This window comes from Moschus berezovskii, chromosome X (assembly GCF_049115385.1).
Source record: "Moschus berezovskii isolate FMDL1 chromosome X, NW_MosBer_1.0, whole genome shotgun sequence".
NCBI lineage: Eukaryota > Metazoa > Chordata > Mammalia > Artiodactyla > Moschidae > Moschus > Moschus berezovskii.
In genome coordinates, this window is record NC_142488.1 from 96,982,567 (window position 1) to 97,009,398 (window position 26,832).

At 42.7% G+C, this 26,832-nt stretch overlaps 1 protein-coding gene across 6 annotated transcripts in view; it reads left to right on the plus strand.

The window, feature by feature from the left end:
• TBC1D8B (TBC1 domain family member 8B) overlaps window positions 1-26,832 on the plus strand; it is a 137,210-nt gene that overhangs the window by 74,332 nt on the left and 36,046 nt on the right. For 3 of the 6 annotated variants that reach the window (XM_055438122.2, XM_055438124.2, XM_088834337.1), the window contains one exon: window positions 938-4,514. The exons of 1 other annotated variant lie outside the window; for it this stretch is intronic. In XM_055438122.2, the coding sequence (XP_055294097.2) occupies window positions 938-1,333 (396 nt within the window). In that variant the 3' untranslated portion in view covers window positions 1,334-4,514. Of the gene's footprint in view, window positions 1-937; window positions 4,516-26,832 lie in introns of those variants that run through there. 2 more of the 6 variants (XM_055438123.2, XM_055438125.2) reach the window with 2 other exon arrangements.

A 26,832-nucleotide genomic window follows, 5' to 3' on the forward strand; every position in this document is an offset into this window, starting at 1 on the left:
CTCCTTGTATTACTGGATTGGTTCCAAAACATTCTTCCTTAAATTTAAGTCATCCTAGTCTGTTCATTGGAGAAGGCAATGGCACCTCACTCCAGTACTCTTGTCTGGAAAATCCCATGGATGGAGGAGCCTGGTGGGCTGCAATCCATGGGGTCGCTAAGAGTTGGACACGACTGAGCGACTTCACTTTCACTTTTCACTTTCGTGCATTGGAGAAGGAAATGGCAACCCACTCCAGTGTTCTTGCCTGGAGAATCCCAAAGATGGGGAAGCCTGGTGGGCTGCCGTCTATGGGGTCGCACAGAGTCGGACATGACTGAAGCGACTTAGCAGCAGCAGCAGTCTGTTCATTAAGATTGATTAATGAATGTATTATTTGTATGTAGGCAAATATGGGACTGCCTAATTAAAAGTATCACCTAACATTGAAGGAATGCTGGCAGATACTGTCCAGGAATTATTGTATATATAAAATATGTACATATATGTTGTTTGGGGGCCTTCCCTGGTAGCTCAGATGGTAAAGAATCTGCTTGCAGTGCAGGAGACCCAAGTTCAATCCTAAGGTCAGGAAGATCCCCTGGAGAAGGGAATGGCAACCCACTCCAGTATTCTTGCCTGGAAAATCGCACGGACTGGCGGGCTATAGTCCATGAGGTCACAAAGAGTCAGACATGACCGAGTGACTAAACCTACACGCTATATATAATTTGCTGTTATTAGGCAACAGATGAGAAAACTTAAGTGGGATTTTATTTCATAATTCATACCCACTTTTCTAGAACCAAAATTGGGGATTGATCATCAGTTGTTATAACTTCTATGGTGAAGGTTATGTGGTGCAGATTCTAAATAGAAGACTATTCACTTCTAAGTTCTCTTTATGTATTTGCTAAGTCTAATATCAAATGTGATATTTCTAACTTGTGTCTTCTAGTCACAATTTATTCAGTTTTCAAAGACACTATATAACTTATTTCATGGGGACCCTGAAGAAGAGTCATTATATCAAGCCATTGCTGTTGTAACCAACCTTTTGCTCAGGATGGAAGAAGTTGGAAGGAAACTCCATAGCCCTACATCAGCAATGAAAGGACTGTCTGGTGCAGTCTGTGTTTCTGGAGTACCCAGTGAAGGGCAGGCAGAGAAACCCTTGGAGAAAGAACCCTCCTCGCCCAGGGAAGAACCTCAGTGGTCATTTGCGTTTGAACAGATTCTTGCCTCTTTGTTGAATGAACCAGCATTGGTGAAGTTTTTTGAGAAATCCATAGATCTAAAAGCCAAACTAGAAAATGCAAAAACCTCTCAGTTAAGTTCTAGAACCAAGAAGTAAAGTTCTTAACAGGCATTTTACCAAGATTCTTATAACCGTCAGCTTGATTCCTGGAAATAGGAATCAGGGATTTATCTTGCTGCCAATGTATTTGAAGGTTAAAAAGAAGATATTGTAAGCACAATGATTTATTCCTTTGGGGTAATATCTAATTTTGATATTCTATAATTCAAATATAGTTTTTATATTTCACAAGACATGCAGTATCAGGGGGAGTATGCTTAATGTCACCACCAGAGGGCACCACCGCATCACTTTTAGTAAGGAAATAACTAGTTTGTGCTGCTATTTGCATATGAATTAGTGATGATTTTTGAAAATGTGGTCTTATGTTTGAGTATTAGTGATGCTGACATGCCATAATGATAAATCTTACTTTCCAAATTGCCTCAGTCCTATTACAATGCTTTAGAAAATCAGACTCATAGATCGATAGCCTTAATTATCTAGAAGATTACCATATGGGAACCTCATTTTCAAGTTATCTGACTGAAATAATATTAACTTCTTAAAGTTAATCGCATTCAGTCTTCTAGTATTACATGGTTTTTTTTTTTAAAGTAAATTCTACCTTCTCCCTAACCTGAGCAATTAAGAAGCTACTGACACACTTCTAGCTCTGTTACTGACAAAAATAAAAAACTCAAATACTGGGCTGATATGAGAAAAAACAATATTGGATTTGGATTTGAGCTGGTTAAAATGAGCCAATTCAGAAGGGTAAATAAATGTACTGTGTTCAGGTCTCTCATTGGACTGAGAAGTTACTTGAAATTCTGAGCACTGCTCTTTGTGGTATTTTTCTCAGAATAGTTTGGTTCTAATTTTAGATTTTGGATTTTCGCCAGTCATATTTTAAGTTATAGTAGATAGATTGAATTATTGTATCAGTCTAACAAGTTCATAAAGTATACAAGCATACCTTGTTTTATTGCACTTTGCTTGATTGTGCTTCACAGATACTACAGTTTTTTGTTTTTTTGGCCACCACGTGATTTGTGACTGGTGGGCTTGCGCGATTCAGGCTTACAGGATGGTAGTTCCCCACAGGGATTGAACCTGGGCCCTTGGCAGTAAAAGTGCAGAGTCCTAACCACTGGACCACCAGAAAATTCCCACAGATACTACGTTTATTGAAAATGAAGGCTTGTGGCAACACTGCATTGAGCAAGTCTAATCAGTGCCATTTTTCCAACAGCATTTGCTCACTGTGTCTCTGTCACATTTTGGTAATTCTCACAATATTTGGAACTTTTTCATTATTATTATGTTCGTCATGATGATCCATGATCAGTGATCTCTAATGTTACTAATGCAACTCACTGAAGGCTCATATGATGGCTAGCATTTTTTAGTGGTAAAATAATTTTAATTAAAGTTTGTTCCTTTTTTAGACATAATGCTATTGTACACTTAATAGACTACACTATAGTGTAAACATAACTCTTGTATGCCCTGGGAAACCAAAAAATTCATGTGATTCGCTTTATTGCAATATTTGCTTTTATCCCAGTGATCTGGAACCAAACCTGCAACATCCAAGGTATGTCTGTATTTGTGCATAAGGATTGTTAAGATAATGTATAGAATTTTGGCATCTATCTAAAAAGCTGTAATTTATCTGATTTAAATGTGTAATTTCTATATACTTTATGCTGCTTATATTTCAGTCATTACAGTGAAAGTTCATTTAGAGATAATGGGCTTTGTTAGCACTTTAAAGAGGAAAAAAAAACCCATAGCTGTCTGATATTCTGTGCTGTTTCTGATAAAAGCAATTTATAAATCAATTGATTTGGAAAACTGAGGAGAAGGCATCCATTGGAACTTCTTTCTTCACAAAAGACTTTGGTTTTAAGCCTTTTGACTTTTCAGATTTGAAACCGTGAGAAGGCAGACATCCTTTAAGAATGACCCTAGAAGTCTCCCTTAGTGGAAAAGAATTGGTATAATCAGCTTTTAGCAAGAATCCACTGTGAACAAGGCTTAACCCAGAGGGTTTCATCACCGCGAAATGTGTTATTTTCAGAGAGAGTCAAGAATTTTCAAGTTGACCCCTTGAAAATTTTTGTAAATTGGACTTGGCCAAACACTTACTAGTAATGTCTTTAAAATGATTTTGTCACCTTTGTCTTTTCAAGGAAATTACCACTTAAAGAGATAATTGCTAAATAAACATCTGTGCCTTTTCTCAGAAATGATTTGCCTGAAATGTGTCCAAATTTTAGAGTTTATAGTTTGTATGTGAACTATCAAACATCTGCTTTTAAGCAATGATTGTTATACTATAGTAGCTCTATAAGACACAAGGCTCTACGCTTATATACAAATGCACTGTTGCACATTGTTCAATATTTTGTCAGTTGTATTTACAAAAAGATACTTTCTTAAGAGCGAATGTTATTGATATTTGATATGATTTTAAAATCAGAATAGTGAAGATTACTTAGTATTGTATTTTAGACTAGATTAATTAAAATTCAATACCTAAAGAGATTTTTGAGTTGCAAAAAGATTATAAGTGCAAGTTAAAAAGACAAACATTTATTTTCTGAGTCTGCAGGAGAAATAAACTGAGCACATAGTTTTGTAGTCACTACCTTATTGAACAAATGGGCTTTTCTTATGTAGTTGTGTCACACTGAACCAGTGCATTGTACCTTATACATTAAATTAAGTGTTATAAGGTGGGCTATACTTGTCTTTATAAAAATAAGTGTTATAAATCTATTAAATAAACATGAAAATGGCTTACTTAGAGATCTTACTATTATTTATTATGATGTATTTATATTTAACTCTATCACTTGAGGACTTCCCTCCTATATTAGTTAAGGTTCAGTTGCAGAGAACAGAATTCACTCGAATTAGTTTAGGCAGGAAAAGATTTATTGCCAGACATTAAGTGGCTTATAGAATTATCAAGAGGACTGACTCTAAATTGAGCATTCAAGAACAACTTCCAAAGCTATACTACAGCGTCAGGTCACCAAGGGAATTGCTAATTCTTCTCCGATTAGGAAACTGCCACTTCCTACTCCATGATGAAAAGCCAGCTGCATGGCTCCTGTCTCCAGAACCACACTCCACTTGCTACTGTTTACACCAGCGAAATGGATGCCAAGCATCCTGCCTCTCAGCACCCACAAGCTAGTGACTAAATTGCAATAGGACAACCAAACAGCTGCACAACCATGTTTACCAGCAGAAATGGAAGAAGCATAGCCTCCACCTCCCTTCTGCCAGTAGTCTCACACATGTGTATCTGACTGCCCTATAATATGTCCAGAGTCCTGGTTGTGAGGGAATCTGGGAAATGTCCTTAGTTTCTTAGCCCCGGCAGTACAGAAAGGCACACTAAGAGGCTGGAATGGACACTGAGCACTGTGTTTGCTTTCTCTTGCTGGGTAACAAATTATCTCAATACACATTTGCTTTCTTTTGCTGGGTAACAAATTATCTCAATACACATTTCACCATTGCAATGAGTCAGGACTCCAGGCTCAGCTTAGCTGGGTTCTCTGCTTAGGATTTCACAAGCTGCAAAACCAAGGTTTTTTCCAAGGTGCTTCTCATTGTAGAGGCTTCAGGTCACCAAGGGAGTTGCTAATTCTTCTCCAGTTGGGCAACTGCCACTTCCTACTGGGGAAGAATCCACTTCCAGCCTAATTCAGGCAGTTGACAGGAGTTATTTCCATATGGTTATAGGTCTGGAGGCCCCAGCTTCTTGCAGGTGGTTGACTGGAAGCCAACCTCAGCTGCTAGAGGCTTTACTCAGTTCCCAGAAACTGCTTCTTCAGGCTCCCTGACCTTGCCATGTGGGCTTCACTCAGATGGCCACTTACTTCATCAATCCAGCAAGGAGAGTCTCTGAAGCAAGCCTGCTAGCAAGACAGTGTTTTATATAATGTCACATGATCTCACAGTGTGACATATCCCCTTTGCCATATTCTGTTGGTTAATTAAAGATGTCACAGGTTCTGTCAACTTTATAGGGGGGAAGATTGCACACGAACATCAGGAGGCAAAGGTTCTAGGGAGTGCACTGTGGACTCTGTTCACCACATGAATTTATGTTACCCACCTCTTTTCCCACACAGCCATACCCTTCTTCTCATACCTCTGCAGAAGAGCTAATAGCATCAGTGGTATGCTTCTGCGTCACAGCAGAAATCCTCATAGCAAACCAATGCACTAGTCCTCTCTCCTAAGGGAAAATCCAAGTTTTTATTGTTAATTCAATCTCCATCCCATCTTACATGTGAACTACAAAAAGTTAATTACCGTCAACTTACCTTATATAAAGTAGAGAAGTAGGGAAAGAAATTGAAGTATATAATTCAGTTCAGTTGCTCAGTCATATCAGACTCTTTGCAACCCCATGGACTGCAGCTTGCCAGGCTTCCCTGTCCATCACCAACTCCTGCAGCTTGCTCAAACTCATGTCCATTGAGTCGGTGATGCCATCCAACCATCTCATCCTCTGTCATCCCCTTCTCCTCCTGCCTTTAGTCTTTACCAGCATCAGGGTCTTTCCCAATGAGTCAGTTCTTCACATCAGGTGGCCAAAGTATTGGAGTTTCAGCTTCAACATCAGTCCTTCCAATGAACACCCAGGACTGATTTCCTTTAGGATGGACTGGTTGGATCTCCTCGCAGTCCAAGGGACTCTCAAGAGTCTTCTCCAACACCACAGTTCAAAAGCATCAATTCTTCTGTGCTCAGCATTCTTTATAGTCCAACTCTCACATCCATACATAACTACTGGAAAATCCATAGCTTTGACTAGACGGACCTTGGTCAGAAAAGTAATGTCTCTGCTTTATAATATGCTGTCTGGGTTGGTCACAGCTTTTCTTCCAAGGAGCAGGCGCCTTTCATGGCTGCAATCACCATCTTCAGTGATTTTGGAGCCCCCCAAACAAATTCTCTCACTGGTTCCATTTTCCCCCATCTATTTGCCATGAGGTGATCGGACCAGATGCCATGATCTTAGTTTTCTGAATGTTGAGTTTCAAGGCAGCTTTTTCACTCTCCTCTTTCACCTTCATCAGGAGGCTCTTTAGTTCTTCGGTTTCGGCCATAAGGGTGGTGTCATCTGCATATCTGAGGTTATCGATATTTCTCCCAGCAATCTTGATTCCAGCTTGTGCTTCATCCAGCCCAGCATTTCTCATGATGTACTCTGTATATCAGTTAAATAAGCAGGGTGACAATATACAGCCTTGATATACTCCTTTCCCAATTTGGAACCAGTCTGTTCCATGTCTGGGTCTAACTGTTGCTTCTTGACTTGCATACAGATTTCTCAGGAGGCAGATCAGGTGGTCTGGTATTCCCATCTCTTGAAGAATTTTCCACAGTTTGTTGTGACCCACACCATCAAAGGCTTTGGCATTGTCAGTAAAGCAGAAGTAGATGTTTTTCTGGAACTCTCTTGCTTTTTCCATGATCCAATGAATGTTGGCAATTTGATCTCTGGTTCCTCTGCCTTTGCTAAATCCAGCTTGAACACCTGAAAGTTCTCAGTTCATGGACTGTTGAAGCCTGACTTGGAGAGTTTTGAGCATTACTTTGCTAGCTCATGCAGTTGTTTGAGCATTCTTTGGCATTGCCTTTCTTTGGGATTGGAATGAAAACTGACCTTTCCCAGTCCTGTGGCCACTGCTGAGTTTTCCAAATTTGCTGACATATTGAGTGCAGCACTTTCACAGCATCATCTTTTAGGATTTGAAATAGCTCAACTGGAATTCCATCACCTCCATTAGCTTTGTTTATAGTGATGCTTCCTAAATCCCACTTGACTGTGCTCCAGGATGTCTGGCTTAGGTGAGTGATCACACCATCGTGATTATCTGGGTCATGAAGATCTTTTTTGTACAGTTCTTCTGTGTATTCTTGCCACCTCTTCTTAATATCTTCTGCTACTCTTAGGTCCATACCATTTCTGTCCTTTATTGTGTCCATCTTTGCATGAAATGTTCCCTTGGTATCTCTAATATTCTTGAAGAGATCTCTAGTCTTTCCCATTGTATTGTTTTCTGCTATTTCTTTGCATTGATCACTGAGGAAGGCTTTCTTATCTCTCCTTGCTATTCTTTGGAACTCTGCATTCAAATGGGTATATCTTTCTGTTTCTCCTTTGCCTTTCACTTCTCTTCTTTTCTCATCTATTTGTAAGGCCTCCTCAGACAACCATTTTGCCTTTTTGCATTGCTTTTTCTTGGTGATGGTCTTGATCACTGCCTCCTGTATATAATTATGTACCTAGAAAAGAAAGGCAGAAAATATGGATAGCTACAGTAGTCCTCATTTCCACAACACAACCATGCTGCTGCTGCTGCTGCTAAGTTGCTTCAGTCGTGTCCGACTCTGTGTGACCCCATAGACGGAAGCCCACCAGGCTCCCCCATCCCTGGGATTCTCCAGGCAAGAACGCTGGAGTGGGTTGCCATTTCCTTCTCCACAACACAACCATAGTTGTGTTTTATTTTTGTTTTTTTTTTTAAATTATCATACAATAAATTAGCTTTTTTTTGGATGTACCCCTTTATGATTTTTTTTTTTTTTTGGCGGTGCAGGGTCTTTGTTGCTCCACACGGGCTTTTCTTTAGTTGCAACGAGCAGCAGCTACTCTTTGTTGTGCTGCACAGGCTTCTCATTATGGTGGCTTCTCTTTTTGTGGAGGGCAGGCTCTAGGCGCACAGGCTTCAGTAGTTGCAGCACATGGGTTCAGTAGTTGCAGCTCGTGGGCTTGGTTGCTCTGTGGCATGTGGGATCTTCCTGGACCAGAGATTGAACCTGTATCCCCTGCACTGGCAGGCAGATTCCTATCCACTGTACCATCAGGGAAGTCCCACTTATATGAATTTTTAACACAGGTATGTGTTCCTGTAACCATCACCACAATTAGAATACAGAGCACAATTAGAATTCCATCACCCCCAAAACTCTCTGAAACAGTCTGTCCTTTCATAGTCACATTCTCTCCCCACCCCTAATAACCACTTATCGTCAGGGTTTTGCCCAGCATATAAAAGACCAGATGTTTGCTCTCCCCAAGTCCCTGCCCCTTGTAACCATGTGACAAAGAATTGGTTAATGACATGCTTCTGCTTGAATTCTCAATCTATAGCAAAGCAGGAGAGAAAGTAGAGAAGACATTCTGGTGGCGGTAGTGGCATCTTCACATCAACACTCTGGTTCTGAAGTAGGACTTCAAGTGCTTATGGATGCACATACTTTATGAGGGAGAGGAGCTTCTTAGTGCATCTCTTGCAGGGCCCAAGAATGGGCTCTTGTCTGACCTTGGAAATGAATTATCAGATACATGCTGACAAAGCAAAAACTTTATTGGGAAGGAGTGCCCAGGGAAAGAGCAGCAGAATAAGGGAACCCAGGAGAACTGCTTTACTACATGGCTCACAGTCTCAAATTTATGGTGATAGGGTTAGTTTCTGAGTTTTCTCTAGCCAGTCTCAGGGTCCTTGCTGGTGGCATATCACTCAACCAAGATGGATCCCAAGGAGAAGGGCTCTTGGAAGTTTGTAGGACATATGAGCTAGCATCTCCTCTCTCCCTTTGGCCTTTCCTGAATTCTTCCAGTTGGTGATGGCTTGTTAGTTCTATGTTCCTTACCAGGATCTCCTGTTGTAAAGTAATTCATGCAAATGGTTACTGTGGTACCTGGCCAGGGTGGGTGGTTTTAGTCAGCAATTCCCCTAACACATCTGTGAGCCCAACAGTTCAATAAAGTCTTTTTCTCCTTTTGCTAGCCAGAATCCGTTTCATTGGCTATCTAAGGTTGATACATGTGACCCTGGGAGCCCTGTAGAACCATCTCCTTTGAGGCCAGGCAAACAAATTATCCTGGTAGCTACATTCCTAGGTTTACACTCACTGGCAGAAGGGCATTTAATACTTAATCTCACATTTTACTGTGGCTTCTGTTTCTGTCATCAGGACTACAGTTTTTCCCCCATCCCAAAAGCGCCAAGCAGTAGATTTCATATTCTCTAATTCTACTTGTCTTCCTTTGAGAGTAATAATGTCTTTTCTTTATGGCTGCTTTTAAGATCTTGGTGTTTCCAGTGTTCTGAAGTTTCTTATGATTTATCTAGCTTTTTAAAAAGTCATGTTTGACATTATTAAATTTTGATTGTCAACCATCATTCTCCAAGACCTGCATGCTTTTTGCACAAGCCAAACAGGCAAATTAAATGAGGATGTAATAGAAATCACCTCCCATACATACATACATCCTTCAGATATTTAGTGGGCACTCAACTGTGTGATTTCCCTGAGGGTGTGGTACTGACAGATACAGTGAATTCTACTTGGCCATTTCTACTATAAATAACCCTTACTACACTGGTCAGGGAGCAAATGTGGTAGGTCTGATAGTTGTTGAATATTACTATTTCAAATATTCATTCATAAACTAAGAATCATGATATATTTGCAGATCTACTGGATCCATTGTAGATGGATTTAGGATAAAATTTTATTTCTGGACTCCCTAAGCCCTGACTCTGACCAATTAATGACCACTGTGTTGTAAACTCTCCCCTCCACCCCACTCCCACATTGGTCCTGGATGAATGTGAATTCATAATCAGTGTTCAAAATACTGAAAAGTGAGTGTTTTTGTTACTGAATCCAAGCTCACTCTGCTTGCGACATGACAGGCCAATGAATCAGGAGACGAGGTGTTGAAGCAAGGAATAATGACTTTATTTGGAAAGCTGGCAGACTGAGAAGATGGCAGAGTAGTTTCTCCAAAAAAAGCATCTTATTGGAGTCTGGATACTAGTTTATTTTATAGAACAGAGAGGGAGAGAAGGTGAGGAAGTAAAGTAAAAAGGCCATTTATCTTGCAAAATAGGAGGGAATGTGTTCATCTTTTCTTCAGCCACTCACAGGTTGGCAGGGTCAGATTGTCTCCCTGTGAGCTGAACAAAACCACTTTAACATTCAGGCAGAAGGGCGGGGTTCCCTGAGGCAGGCCATGATGTATGATTATAATAACAAAAGCAATGAAAAGCAAAGGTTAAAGTCAAATAAACAGATCCAACATGGAGTCAGAATTAGTTCTTCCCTGTTACATTTCCAATTTCCTAGTGCATGGCTACCCTGGTAAATGACCAAAGGCCCCTCTGGCTAGAAAGAAAGAGGAAAGCTAGGGAGAAAATCTACAACACTTGCTTATGGTATTGCTGAATCCTTCTTCAAGGGGGACCTGGCTTTCCCTTCCAGGGCCTCTGGGTGTGTGAACTCACTCAGATCTGCAAATAAGTGAAATTGATACCAAGCAGGACCCTGTGGGGCTCCTGGGCACAAAAGTCTCTTTGTGTCCCCCATTTCTTGATTACAGGAAATAGGCTTCATTCGGTCTCCATGACCTTCCCTGAGATCCAAACATTTGCTAATTGGGGAAGGAAAAGGATGCAGAGAAAAGACAGTCAAAAGAAACAATAGTGCAGCCTTGGGGCAGAATCCTGGTTCCCCCTCAAAGGATACACATAGCACTATCTTTGAGCTCTTTTGCAGATAGTGAAACCCCTACCAGGTGGGAGAAGTTAACAGTATGCTGCCCACACACACATAGACCTCAGACCAGTTGAAACCAGAAGGTTGATGTTCTTTCCCACTGACCTCACTACCAACCAGTCAGAGGAATGTCCATGAACTTATTATGCCCTCTTTTAATCATTACTATAAAACTCCTCACTACCCACTCAAGACACACAGCTTTGAGGGTATTAGCCCACTGTGGCCCCTTTTGCCTGGCAAAGCGATAAAGCTATTCTTTTCCACATCACCCAAAACTCTGTCTCTGAGAATTAATTCGGTATTGGGGTACAAAGGCTGGATTTGGCTTCAAGAGGCCATGAATCTCCATCATAATAACTCAAATTAGATCTTTATTCACCAGGTAGAACTGTTTCCGCTATGCAGATCAAGTAGGAATAAGTAGATTGCTCATCTATTTCCATCTGAAGAATAATTAGCCATTACCAAACCCCTCTGCAGGTCAGAACATTCTGATTATTTCTCTAGCTATGCTCCTGTCATGTTAACCAGGCTTGCCCCATCTCTGGTCATTAAGTGCTGCCACTTGTTCTCTGCTATTCTAAGATCTGATTATTATCATTGAAATTCTATTTCCATTTGAAGAATAATTAGCCATTACCAAACTACTCTGCAGGTCAGAACATTCAGATTATTTCTCTAGCTATGCTCCTGTCATGTTAACCAGGCTCGCCCCATCTCTGGTCATTAAGTGCTGCCACTTGTTCTCTGCTATTCTAAGATCTGATTATTATCATTGAAATTAGCAAGTTACCTTCAGTGGCAGCATCTCTCACCTCTATCTCTGGCCTACTGAAGACTTCCACTGTACCATGTTTCAAGAGTGATAAAGCTCCTCTTGTCCATGTATTTTTCAGTGTCTTGTGGAAGAAAACATCCCCTAGGTCCTATCGGGGGACATGGTTAGGATGTAGGTGAGTGGATTATATATCATAAATGTATTCCAATGTTTCTATTTCCTTAAGCCTTTGGAGAACTTCCTTTACATTATATCAGGGATATCTGGCATATCAACTTCATTTAATATGGGCTAATTTTCAGCCTTGGCTTCAGTCAACCAAGCAAATAGAACCACTTTCAAGTGGGCAAGCTAGTAATTGTATCCAGAATCTATGATAAGTGGCCCAATTAAAATTACATTCCTTCCTCCAGGGCATAGTATCCTTAAAATACATTCCCACACATATTCTCCAAATTTCTGCTATGATAAATTAGCAAAATTTCATGATTTCCTCCTTCCAGTTCAGACTTACATTTGTATTCTTAGAGCATCAGTTCAGTTCAGTCACTTAGTCCTGTCCAACCCTTTGTGACCCCATGGACGGCAGCACACCAGGCCTCCCTGTCCATCATCAGCTCCTGGAGCTCGCTCAAACTCATGTCCATCTGCCATCCAACCATCTCATCCTCTGTTGTCCCCTTCTCCTCCTGCACTCAGTCTTTCCCAGGATCAGGGTCTTTTCCAGTGAGTCAGTTCTTCGCATCAGGTGGCCAAAGTATTGGAGTTTCAGCCTCAGCATCAGTCCTTCCAGTGAACACCCAGGACTGATCTCCTTTAGGATGGACTGGCTGGATCTCCTTGCAGTCCAAGGGACTCTCAAGAGTCTTCTCCAACACCACAGTTCAAAAGCATCAATTCTTTGGTGCTCAGCTTTCTTTATAGTCGAACTCTCACATCCATACATGACTATATTGTGATCTAACTCTAGTTGTAGGTCTGGAAGCAATGAGAGGTGATAGGGATGGTACATGAGGAAAATTGACATTCCCTTGAAAGTAACTTGAGGGTGCTAAAGCAAGGCAGGGCCAGCTTCATCAACTAGGGATGGCTTTTAGGGCAAAGAAGTCTCATTGATGAGGTACTCAGAATCATCTGAATTCACCCAAATATCCTCATTTCTATTCTAGGACATCTCATCTAATCAAACAAATGCCCTTACTTTCCCCAAAGTGACACATGACAAGGCTGTGGGTTCATTTTATATTGTAATTCAAACACCTATAGGAATAAGACTCTAATTTTCAGCTATGTGAAGCTGAATCTGGCCTGTGTACCCTGACATTGAATTAATTCTTAGAGGTGGAGTTTTGGGTAAAGTAGAAAAGAATAGCTTTATTGCTTTGCCAGGTGAAGGAGGCCACAGTGAGCTAATGCCTTCAAAACTGTGTATTGCAACCTGGAGAGGGTAGTGAGAAATTCTTTTAATAATGGTTCAAAAAGGGCATGATCAGCTTGCGGACATTCTGTTGATTGGTAGGTGGTGAAGTAAGTGGGACTTAGCATCAACAACCTTCTGGTTCCAATCGGTCTGGGATCTATATCAACAAGAGATAATAGAAACTTACCATCCTCTCTTTCTTGAGCTGGCAATTTAAATCGTAAGACTGCCATTTTCTTTTTTTAAAAAAATATTATTTTTTGCTGTGCTGGGTCGTCATTGCTGTGTGCCGGCTTTTTCTAGTTTTGGAGGGAGGAGGCTACTCTTTACTTGTGGTATGTGAGCTTCTCATTGTGGTGGCTTCTCTTGTGGTAGAGCATAGGCTTTGGGACACTCAGGCTTCAGTAGTTGCTGCACGAGGGCTCAGTAGTTGTGGCACACGGGCCTAATTGTCCCTCAGCATATGGGATCTGCATACCGCACAATTGCACTCATCTCATAAACTAGCAAAGTAATACTTAAAATTCTCCAAACGAGGCTTCAACAGTATGTGAACCATGAACTTCCAGATGTACAAGCTGGATTTAGAAAAGGCAGAGGAACCAGAGATCAAATTGCCAACATCCCTTGGATCATAGAAAAAGCAAGAGAGTTCCAGAAAAATATCTACTTCTGCTTTACTATGCCAAAGCCTTTGGTGGTGTGGATCACAGCAAACTGTGGAAAATTCTTCAAGAGATGGAAATACCAGACCACCTGACCTGCCTCCTGAGAAATCTGTATGCAAGTCAAGAAGCAACAGTTAGACCCAGACATGAAACAACAGACTGGTTCCAAATCAGGAAAGGAGTACATCAAGGCTGTATATTGTCACCCTGCTTATTTAACTGATATACAGAGTACATCATGAGAAATGCTGGGCTGGATGAAGCACAAGCTGGAATCAAGATTGCTGGGAGAAATATCAATAACCTCACATACACAGGTAACACCACCCTTATGGCGGAAAGCGAAGAAGAGCTGAAGAGCCTCTTGATGAAGGTGAAAGAGGAGAGTGAAAAAGCTGGGTTGAAACTCAACATTCAAAAAATGAAGATCATGGCATCTGGCCCCATCACTTCATGGCAAATAAATGGGGAAACAATGGAAACAGTGAGAGAATTTACTTTTTGGGGCTCCAAAATCACTGCAGTTGGTGACTGCAGCCATGAAATTAAAAGACGCTTGCTCCTTGAAAGAAAAGTTATGACCAACCTAGACAGTATATTAAAAAGCAGAGACATTACTTTGCCAACAAAAATCCATCTAATCAAAGCGATAGTTTTTCCAGTAGTCATGTATGGATGTGAGAGTTGGACTATAAAGAAAGCTGAGCACCCGAGAAATGATGCTTTTGAGCTGTGGTGTTGGAGAAGACTCTAAGAGTCCCTTGGATTGTAAGGAAATCCAACCAGTCAATCCTAAAAGAAATCAGTCCTGAATATTCATTGGAAGGACTGATGCTGAAGCTGAAACTCCAATACTTTGGCCACCTGATGGAAAGAACTGACTCATTGGAAAAGACACCCTGAGGCTGGGAAAGATTGAAGGTGGGAGAAGAAGGGGACGACAGAAGATGAGATGGTTGGATGGCATCACCAGCTCAATGGACATTAGTCTGAATAAGCTCCAGGAGTTGGTGATGAACAGGGAAGCCTGGCATGCTGCAGTCCATGGGGGTCACAGTCACACATGACTGAGTGACTGAACTGAGAGCACAGTTAGAAATCATCCCACTCCATAGTTCTTGGGTTCATTACTGCACAAATAATTTGTAGTAGCAACTACCCAGACCATCAAGCTTTGTGTTCAGGAGGCACTTCATTGTAGATGCCTACTGGTCATGATTTGATTGGTTTGCATTTTGTGTCATGAAATACCAGTATCTCCTCTTCTGAATACTAACAGAATTAGCACTACTTTCAAATCCAATCAAGCTATCTAATCAATTCCAATTTCCCGTTTTCCTGAAACACTTTTGGACCTCAAAAAAAGCTAGTGGAGGTGGTGGAATTCCAGCTGAGCTATTTCAGATTTTAAAGGATGATGCTATTAAAGTGCTGCACTCAATATGCCAGCAAATTTGGAAAACTCAGCAGTGGCCACGAGACTGGAAAAGGTCAGTTTTCATTCCAATCCCAAAGAAGGGCCATGCCAAAGAATGTTCAAACTACTGCACAATTACACTCATTTTACATCCTAGCAAGGTAATGCTCAAAATCTTTCAAGCCAGGTTTCAACAGTACGTGAACTGATAACTTCCAAATGTATAAGCTGGATTTAGAAAAGCCAGAGGAGCAGAGATCAAATTTAGAGCATCAGTTGGTTCATAGAAAACACAAGGGAATTCCAGAAAAACATCTACTTCTGCTTCATGGACTATGCTAAAGCCTTTGATTGTATGGATCACAACAAGCTAGAAAATTCTTAAAGAGATAGGAATACAAGATCACCTTACCTGCCTCCTGAGAAACTGTATGCAGGTCAAGAAGCAACAGTTAGAACTGAACATGGAACAGACTGGTTCCAAATCGGAAGTATGGAAGAAGAAGTATGTCAAGACCATATATTGTCAGCCTGTTTGTTTAACTTATATGCAGAGTGCATCTTGTGAAATGCTGGACTGGATGAAGCTCAAGTTGGAATTCAGATTTCCAGGAGAAATATTAATAACCTTGGATATGTAGATGACACCACCCTAATGGCGGAAAGTGAAGAGGAACTGAAGAGCCTCTTGATGATGGTGAAAGAGAGTGAAAAAGCTGCCTTAAAAGTCAACATTCAGAAAACTAAGATCATGGCATCTGGTCCCATGACTTCATGGCAAATAGATGGGGAAACAATGGAAACAGTAACAGACTTTATTTTCTTGGGCTCCAAAATCAGTGTGGATGGTGACTGCAGCCATGAAATTAAAAGATGCTTGCTCCTTAGAATAAAAGCTATAACAAACCTAGACAGCATGTTAAAAAGCATGAGACATCACTTTGCCAATAAAGATCTGTACAGTCAAAGTTATAGTCTTTTTAGTAGTCATGTACTGATGTGAGAGTTGTACCATAAAGAAGGCTGAGTGCCTAAGAACTGATGCTTTCAAACTGTGATGCTGGAAAAGTCTCTTGAGAGTCCCTTGGACTGCAAGGAGATCAAGCCAATCAATCCTAAATGAAATCAACCCTGAATATTCATTGGAAGGACTGATGCTGAAGTTGAAGCTCCAAAACTTCGGCCATCTGATGCAAAGAGCCAACTCATTGGAAAAGCCCCTGATGCTGGGAAAGATTGAAGGCAGGAGAAGAGGGTGACAGAAGATGAGATGGTTGGATGGCATCATCACCTCAATGAACACGAGTTTGAGCAAACTCCCAGAGATAGTGAAGATCAGAGAAACATGGGGTGCTGTAGTCCATGGGGTCACAAAAAGTCGGACAGGACTGAGCAGCTGAACAACAGCAAGAACCCCATGGAGCCTTGGTGGGGGAGGGAACTGTGAGGAGACAGGCCTTCCTCCATATCCTCTACTTTAGTTCCTCTCCAAAATATCTGGATAATAGTATTTGATGCACATTTTCTGAGTTGTTTTGCAGATGTAAAAAACCTTCCCCTGCCCAAGAATGGAAGATGTTAAATACTTGACAGAGTCCCAGGCCTCCTGGAGCCTAGGGACTGATAATGTTAACCCCTGTGATACCATCCTGCTGCCTCACCATCAGCCAGTCAGAGAAATGTGCACAAGCTGATCTCAGATCCTGTGACCCTCCTCCCTCACCTGGCTTATATTTTTTAAATTTTTTTATTTTGTATTGGGGTGTGTGCGTGCATGCTAAGTCACTTCAGTCATGTCCAACTCTTTGAGACCCTATAGACCATACCCCACCATGTTCCTCTGTCCATGGGATTCTCCAGGCAAGAATACTGCAGTGGATTGCCGTGCCCTCCTCCAGGGGATCTTCCTGACCCAGGGATCAAACCCGTGTCTCCGACGTCTCCTGTATTGGCAGACGGGTTCTTTACCACTAGCGCCACCTGGGAAGCCCATATTGAGGTATAGCCAATTAACAAACAATGTTGTGATAGTTTCAGGTGGAGGGCGAAGGTACCCAGCCATCCATATACATGTATCCATTCTCCCCCAAACTCCCCTCCCATCTAGGCTGCCATATGACATTGAGCAGAATCCCAGGGACGGGGGAGCCTGGTGGGCTTCCGTCTATGGGGTCGCACAGAGTCACACACGACTGAAGTGACTTAGCAGCAGCAGAGTTCCCTGTGCTATAGAGTAGGGCCTTAGTGCTTTGCTGAAACCCTTCAGGGAGTTCCAGGCTTTACAGCTTGAGCTACCTGCCTGCTTGCATAGCCCTGCAAGAAACCTTTCTCTCCTCCAAACTCCAGCATTTCAGTTTGTTTGGCCTCACTGGGTGCATTGGGCACCCAAACTTGCATTTACACTATTGCCTTTGAACACTCGTGGTACTACTCCCTTCATTGGTCAGGGTTCAGTTGCAGAGATCAGAAGCCACTCTAGCTAGTTTAAGGAGGAAGCATTGTAGGGAGATTCTTTACTGGCTGAGCCATCAGGGAAGCCTATGCAACTGATTAGCTGAACATAAATCATTCAGAATCTCAGCTGAAAGGAAGTCCAGAAAGTGTGTGTGTGTCTTTTTATACTTTACATCAACTGCATGACACACTAGGATAGGGGGTGGAATGGAGCTGAACACCAAGCTACCATACCTATCCTGATGCTGCTGCTGCTAAGTCGCTTCAGTCGTGTCTGACTCTGTGCGACCCCATAGACAGCAGCCCACCAGGCTCCCCCGTCCCTGGGATTCTCCAGGCAAGAACACTGGAGTGGGTTGCCATTTCCTTCTCCAATGCATGAAAGTGAAAAGTGAAAGTGAAGTCGCTCAGTCGTGTCCGACTCTTAGCGACCCCACGGACTGCAGCCTACCAGGCTCCTCTGTCCATGGGATTTTCCAGGCGAGAATAGTGGAGTGGGTTGCCACTGCCTTCTCCGATACCTATCCTAACCCTCATCAAAGATTTGGCTTGAATCCCAATTCCCGGATAACAGGAAACTCAGACTTCTTTCAATTTTCTTCTGTTTCTCTGAATTATTCTCTGCTTCTATGTGCACACATACTTTCTGGTGCCTCTAATCAGAACCCGGCCAAAAACTTTAGCCCTCTTACCATCTTCTAAAAGAAATCAAAATGTTAGGGGAAACACTGACTGAAACCGCCCTCCCGGGCCAGGCACCACAGTAACCATTTGCATGAGTTATTTTGTGACAGGAGGTCCTGGTAAGGAACACAGAACGAACAAGCCACCACCACTGAAAGAATTCGGGAAAGGTCAAAAGGAGAGAGGAGATGCCAGTCCATGTGTCCTACCACCTCCCAGAATCCTCCTCACTGGAATCTATCTTGGTTGAGCAACACCAGGAAGGACCCTGAGTCAGAATGATTGGCCAGAGATAGCCCGGAAATTAACCACATTACCATAAAACCTGAGGCTGTGAACCACGTGGCAGAGCAGTCCTCTTGGGTTCCCTTACCTTGCAGCTCTCTGCCCTGGTGCTTCTTCCCAATAAAGTCTCTTGCTTTTTCAGCATGTGTGTCTCCTTGGACAATTCATTTCTGAGTGTTGAACATGAGCCCACTCTCGGGCCCTGGAAGGGATCTCCTTTCCTGCAACAAAAACAAAAACACAATAAGATTTTTGTCTTTTTCACTGCATTCCTGACTGGTTCCATTTTTTCCTTACTTACTTTTGAAGTTGATCCCTCAAGTTCATGTTCTTCCATGAATCCAAACTCTTTGTATATGGCTCTTCCTGTGATACTTTCAATAATTTTATTTTTATTCCATTACTCTCCTTTTATCTTACTTTTTATGTTTCAGCAAACGTTTTGGTCAGTTGAGTTATCTCCTACCATTTTTACTGTTGCTCTTATGCCAATTCTTTTATAGATTATTTTTAAGTTTTCCCATCATTTTAGAGAACTTTTTAAAATTTTCAATATCTTTTTAGAATTTGAATAGTGTGAGTCCTTAAAATGGTTTCTAGGGAAAAAAAATCCATTTTTCCTAACAAACACACTGACTACCTTTGGAGTAGTATAATATGTTCATTTTACTCAAACGTGAAGGCAGCCTAGATTTGCAGAAATAGTATGAACTGAGGGTTTTGTAAGCCCTTGCCAATGGCAACTACCAAAAGTCACCACTCCCAGCAACTCAAGCAAAACTACTGTTCTGCTCCCATATTCACAGGTTTGTACACAGAGCCTCTTGGACAGATTTCCCAAGGTGACCAGGAGATAGAGTTTCCAGGAAAGTTGAACAGGACATAAAAATGTCAGTATGTCAGCTACCTCTAGGGGTAAAGCCATGAGCTTCAGCTACTCCAATAATTTACCTGAATGGCTTTTATGCCAGGTCTCCAAGGGTTTCTCCTAGAAATTTCTGGGGCTTGTGCCTGCATTTTGAAAGGCAGACTATTATTATACTCAAGTTTCCTTCACAGTGCTTATTAAAATACAACTCTATATAAATATTTTTACAGTTTTCAGAGTGAGTTCATTATATAATCACCCACCCAAACCTAATTTCCAACAAACCCAAAGAAGTTGATAGGCTAAGGACTGGCCCCCCTTTTAGAGATGAGGAAACTAAATCAATAGTCCAACATATTACAGACAATAAATGACAGAACCTGAACAAGTACCTCAGTCAAGTCTCCTACTCACAATGTTCCCCCACCTCAGAAAATATTTGCCATGATAAAATCTGATAGGAACTTCACTGGTGGTCCAGTGGTTAAGACTCCACCTTTCAGTGCAGAGGTCATGGGTTCGATCCCTGATTGGGGAACTAAGAAGAACTAAGATCCCACATGTCATGTGGTGCAGGACAACAAATGGCACTAGAAAACTTGAATACCTCTATGCAAAAAACAGCAACAACAATTGCTCATACTTTGCACCATACACAAAGATTAATTCAAAATGGATCATAGACCTAAATATAAAACCAGAAGAAAAGAAGAAAAATGTCTGATAAGTTTGCACACAATGAATTTTTATTTTAAACTTTTCTTCCCTGTGGAAATTGTCATCAGTTTTCCAAAGGTTTTTTGATAATTAAACAAGTTTCCTTGGATCTTTTTGAGCAGGGGACATTTTCACTGTTAGCCCAAGGTAAAACCACTACTCCCAGGCTCACAACTTCACAACATAGTCCTGTCAGTCTTGGGTGCCCATGAAAGAGTTACGCACATCTACAGACTGAATATGAAATTTGAATCTAAATTGAATTTGCTCCCACGCATCCTCAGAGATCATGGGAAGGTGAGGAAATGGAACAAGTACATCCTTTCTGTCCAATGTAGACATCGGCTAGGACAAGACACTGACCCTAGACCAATCTTCCTAGGTTTCATTGGTTCAAGGAGGAGTTTTCATGCCCGAATCCCACCACTCACCCTTCTTTTCTTCAAAGTTTTCCACTGAGGTACTGATGACCTTATTTACAGGGAAGAAATGGAGACACAGACAGAGAACGGACTTGTGAACACAGCAGGGGAAGAAGAGGGTGGAACAAATTTGAGAGAGTAGCACTGACATATATACACTATCATGTGTAAAACAGATAGCTAGTGGGAAGCTGCTGTATAGCACAGGGAGCTCAGTCTTGTACTCTGACAACCTAGAGGAGTGGGATAGGGAGCGGGTGGGAGGAAGGCTCAAGAGGGAGGGGATATATGTATACTTATAGCTGATTCACACTGTTGCATGAAACCAACACAACATTGTAAAGCAATTATCCTCCAGTTAACTAAAATAAAACTAATAGTAAAAAAAAAAATCTTCCACTGAGAAAGCCATAGGCACACAGAGTGATTAGAACAGCAGGTGAAGTGTCTTTTATTAATAAAAGCTTGATATGAGAATTCAGATACACTTGTTAATCCCTCCTCCCCTCATTCTCTCTGTTTTAGAGTTCTCTGGTTTCACAAATTAATCAGAAAACACAACTTAAGCTACTCCTCTGAATCTGAGAATCTAAGGTGGTCAGAACAAATGTGGCCTGACCTGATTGCTCAGTTGGTAAAGAATCTGCCTGCAATGCGGGAGACCTGGGTTCGATCCCTGGGTTGGAGAAGGGAAAGGTTACCTACTCCAATATTCTGGCCTGGAGAATTCCATGGACCAAAGAGTCGGACAAGACTTAGTGACTTTTACTTAAATCATTCTGAGCAGGTAGAACCAACAATATAGTCACAGATGTATAGATCACTTTTCACTGTGATGACCCTGCTCACCAGTGAGATGCATCATAATGATTGATCTCAGACCCACCAGATTAGCAGCTTCTGTGCGGGAAGAGCTAAGAAAGAGGTATAGCAAACGTCAGGTTGTAGGTAACAGAATTTACTCTCCACCATGGACCAAAACAAGCATGGAGGGGAGGCTTAAAAATGTTCCCTTTCCTAATATGAGAGAGAATGCACTCACTGTTCCACATATGTTTACTGCGGAGGAATTGATTTTGATGTTGGCTCCCTCTCAGGTTGCCATGGTGATGACAGAGAGAAGAGTAAGTGACAGTATAAAGAGAAATCCAGTGTCGTCAGCGATGCAGTGTTCCAGGAGGAAGTAACAAGATTACCCTCACAGCCGGGGCTTCCAAGTAACATAGGGCCTGAGGAAGAGGTCTTTGGGCTCAAAGACCTGTTATCTCTGCAGGGCTTGCGCTGCTACCAATGTGTCAGAATGAGAGGATCCCAGCCTGTGTTCGTGTCAAATGACACCAAGGGCTATTATAATATTGCTTCCCTTAGTGCCTGCAAACAGGTGCTACCAATCAAGACCCACACTGATGACACACATCAGCACCTCCCAATGTTTGTACTGACTCAGGGCAGATTTGCCCTTCTGAGGCCCCGATGGTTCAGTCCAACACAAGTGGCTAACCAAGTTGGCTGTGAATATAGGACAGCAGTTAATTTCTCCCACAGGTTGGCAGGGGATATAATGTTCATCTCACCTCAAACCTATCATCTGATACTTAATTGTATTCTTGGCATGTGTTGGAGATGTGGCTATGTTGGGTAACCAGTCCTGGGAAGTTGCTGTCGTTTCTTTTAGGAAAATAACATGGTTTGACAGTTTACAGCAGATGCAGTCCTGGCCTTAGAAACAGGAAACCTTTTGTCAGAGTGCAGTGATGTGGCTTCCACACAATAAGGCTGTATCCTGGATTATAGATGCTTCGTGTTTAGCCAGAGCTCAGAACGATTGCAAGGGTTAGTGGAAAAGCCCTAGACTCAACATAAGATGTAGAGGTCCAGTCTTGGCTCCTGTACTGACTTGTGGGGCAACCTTGAACCAATCGCTTCTCTCATCGTCTTCAATTTCCTTATTGAAAGATGGGAATATCTCATGGGGAGTAGTAAGAGACTCAAATGAGCCCATGGATGCCAAGCTGCTCTGAAGTGCAGAAAGAGCCCAGCCTGTGTGTAAAGCCAGCTTACTAACATCACAGGATAGTGAAGGACAAAGATGTACAGTCCAAGGTACTTGAAAGTATCCATGGAGAAAAACAAATGTTTTAACCCATTTCTTGCCCATATGCCTTGGGTAAGTGTTGACAGTGCCTCCCTTCAGGGGAGACAGCGAGCTTGGAGGCACTAGGGACCTAATAGAGCCAAATAGGGAAAGACAGGGAAACCTGGCGTGCTGCAGTTCATGGGGTTGCAAAGAATTGAACATGACTTAGCGACTGAACAACAAGGGAAGTTAAGGGGAGCCAAGGATATTATTACTGAAATGATACCATGATGGGGCTTCCCTGGTGGCTCAGTGTAAAGAATCTGCCTGCAATGCGGGAGACCTGAGTTCAATCCCTGGGTCAGGAAGATCCCCTGGAGAAGGAAATGACTACCCACTCCAGCATTCTTGCCTGGATAATCCCACGAACAGAGGAGTTTGGCAGGCTACAGTCTACAGGGTTGCAAAGAGTAGGACACAACTGAGCCCTGCCCTGAAGTGTGTGTCCAAAAAGGAAAATGATTATATATATGCACACATTTTCTAAATCTATATCTTATCTATCTACACACACACACACAAACACACACGACACACAACACACGACACACTGAGTTTCAGATCTGTAACATGTCAAGTACTCTGCTAAGTATTTTACATGTATCATCTAATTTAATACTTACAATTACCCTGTGAAACTATTATCATACCTGTCTTGTAGATGAAGGAACTGAGGCTTAGAGACTGATTTGCTATTTTGGCTGTCATCGTTTAGCTAGCAAAGAACCCGTATTTGCAATCCAGGTATAGTGTGTGTAGTATGATGCCACAGCCTGTTCGTATAACCACCCGGCACTAAATTGTTGGCCATAGAATCTCCTGGTGCCTGGACCTCCTGATCCCTCACCCAGTGCTAAAGGTCTAGGGGCAGTTTAGAACTCAGCCACCAGAAGGCGCTGGCTCCCATGCTGTTAATGGGCAGCGGTTGAATTGCTGGGAACTTGTGCATGCTGCATGCCAAGTTGCTTTAGTCGTGTCCCCACTCTGTGCGACCCTATGGATCGCACAGGCTCCTCTGTCCATGTGATTCTCCCAGCAAGAATACTAGAGTGGGTTGGCATGCTCTCACTCAAGGGATCTTCCCGACCCAGGGAATGAAGCTGGGTCTCCTGCGTTGCAAGCAGATTCTTTACCATCTGAGCCGCCAGGGAAGCCAAAGCTGGTTATTCTTTCTCAGGGAGGAAAGAATTCTGGAAGAACTCAGAGCCCGACTCCAGGTTTTTCTTGAGTTCTCGCGCAACCCCTTTTAATTCACATTTAATCCTAGGGCCCAGATTTCCCCAGTGATGGGGATAGAAATGCCTTGCACATCAGTTTATAGGCTTCTCTTCCATGTAGGCCACAGGAGACCAGGCAAGGTGCCTGCCTTCTCGGAACTCTGAGGGGAAATGAGTAGAAGGAGGAGCCAAGTAGTTAAGAGCCAGAACTCTGTGACTACACTGTCTGGGTCTCCCTCAGGTTCCCCACTTTCTGGCCTTGCTGAGGTCATTTCAACTCTCTGAGCCCCCTTTTCCTATCTGTAAACATGAGGATAGCACCTCCCCGCCCCACCGTGTTGGGATTTGGTGAGCCTTGTTCAGGATAAAGCATGTGGGGTGCTGAGTTCAGTGCCTGGTGCATCTTAGGAAAGCTGCGCTATTGAAAGTTTCTCCTTCTGGGCCCAGACCCTTCAGCCAGAAGGAAGCTTGCCCAGCCAGGATGGGGTCCACACAGAGGTTGCACAGCACTGAGGGGTGGGAACAGAAGTCCCTTATCCGGCCCTGGCCTCTGGTAGCCCTGTGCTCCAAAGAGCCCAGGCTCTGTGAGAGGGTGCCACTGCCCAGCAGGAGGCCCTCAAATATCCCTCTCTTGGTGACACCTTTCAGCAGCCCTCAGCTCTTCCTGGCTCAGAATTGTTCCTAATCTCTGACTTACTTCCCTCTAGCTGGAGTTGAAACTTTTTCTCTCTTGTCCTCTCACAAATTGAATCCTTCACCAAGCTCTGTAGACTCCACTTCCTGAATGCACTGGGGCTTTGCCATGAGACAGACCGGAAGCCTGGTTCTGCTGCTAATATTACTGGTGTAACCTGGGCAAGTGCTGTAATCATTCAAATCTGGGCTCAGACATTGATTCATGGTGTGACCTTAAGCAGATTCCTTAAACTCTCCAAACCTCAGTTTGTTCATCTCTAAAGTGGCTCAGACGGTGAAGCGTCTGTCTGCATTGTGGGAGACCCGGGTTTGATCCCTGGGTCGGGAAGATCCCCTGGAGAAGGCAATGGCAACCCACTCCAGTACTCTTGCCTGGAAAATCCCCTGGACAGAGGAGCCTGGTAGGCTGCAGTCCATGGGGTCGCTACGAGTCAGACACGACTGAGTGACTTCATTTCACTTCAAAGTAGGGATAATAACAGTACTTATGTATCAGAATTGTTGTAAGGATCAAATGAGGTAATAGGATAAAGTGCCTCATCCTAAGAAGTGGCCATGCTCGTAGTAACCTTCACACAAACACACAGACCCAGGGACAAAATCCTTACTAACCTTAATTTTCTCATTCATAAATGGGCATAACAGTGGTGTCTCTCTCAGGATTGTTGTGATTATAGTAGCATAGGAGATCATGACGGGTAATGTGAGCAGCAAGTGCCTTGGAGAATGTGTGACTACCACTTCCTAAAGACTCACTCTTGGCCAGGTTTTCTACCTGGGTTTGTGCGCTTGCCCGGAGGTTGCTACAAGCCTTGCCAGGTGGGGAGTAAACCCAAAACACAGTAACCAACACCAGACCCCTGAGAGGTCCAAACAGTGAACTCAGGCCACCTACCAACTTTGTTTGGAAGAAGGATTGGCCACCATTTTACAACAGGGGCCTGGGTTGAAGAGGAGACCAACTGCCCACTAGGTAACCACAGAGGTACAGTCTGGGAGAAGAGGAGAGAGGTGGAGTTGGTAACAACCACTGGGGTTGGAGAGAGGGCTTTCCTTGCCCAGAAACAGAGGAGAAAATAGGCAACTCTTAACGAGCACATGCAGCATGTATGTGTGTGACTGTGTGAGTGATATGATCAAGGACTACAGAGATGTAGTGAGAAGGCTGAGCATAGAGAACTGACCCTGACACCTGAGGGGAGTGGGACTACGGATGGAACCAGCAGTGTCAGATATGGGATTTGAACTGTTGTACATCTGCCTCCAAAGCTCATGCTCTTAGTCACTGTAATATTAATGCCTGGCATGGAGGAGGTGCTCAATAAACATCCGTTTAATGAAGGAATTCACACAGCTGCCTCTTTGTGGAAAGTTTTCTCTCTCCATCTCTACCTGGGCCCATTCTTCACAGCCCAGCTCAAATGAAGACTTGCACTCGACCAAAGTACCCTGTTCTCATTGCTATGGGGAAAACAGGAGGAGTAGTGCTGGGATGAGGAAATATGGGCAACTAGGATGGGCCAGCTAGGTGGAGCCAGAGGAAGGACTCAGTTTTGCAAAGATTCCCTCCACCCTGAGTCTCTGCACTGGATTTGACATTGCTACAATGACTGGATACATCCACGACAACAAAGCAACTCACACTCTACTCTGATTAGTCAGAACAGTGACTTCCAATCACTTAGCAACTGTGTCGGGGGAAGAGGATTGGAAGCCATTTCAGGGTGAGGGACTGGGAGGAAAATGAGACAAAATGGCTGCCACTGACCAATGGCACATGCTCAGTAAGGGGGAGGAGAGAGGGAAGTGAGAGGAGCTCATTGAGTTAAGAATTACTGCCCCAAGGGTTTTAGGGTCTTTAAGCCACTGGGGATTTAGGGATTTGTAATTCTATGCTACATAATACCCTAAAACCAAAGATATTGGGATTCCAAAGATTTTAAACTCCTACTACCTATGGTACAAGGCCTTGAGTAATTTTTGAGCTATGAAATGCTCAAATGAAATGAATTGCTGGGAGCCTAGAACCCAAAACAAGGATTTTAATCCAAACACTGGACATGTTAAAAATACTAATCCCTCTTCAACTTCAAATCAACCTTGGTTTAACTCTTGAGATAGTGGTTTCAAATAGTCTTTCACACCATCTAGAGACCTCTGATGGTACCTCACACAAAGGGGGTG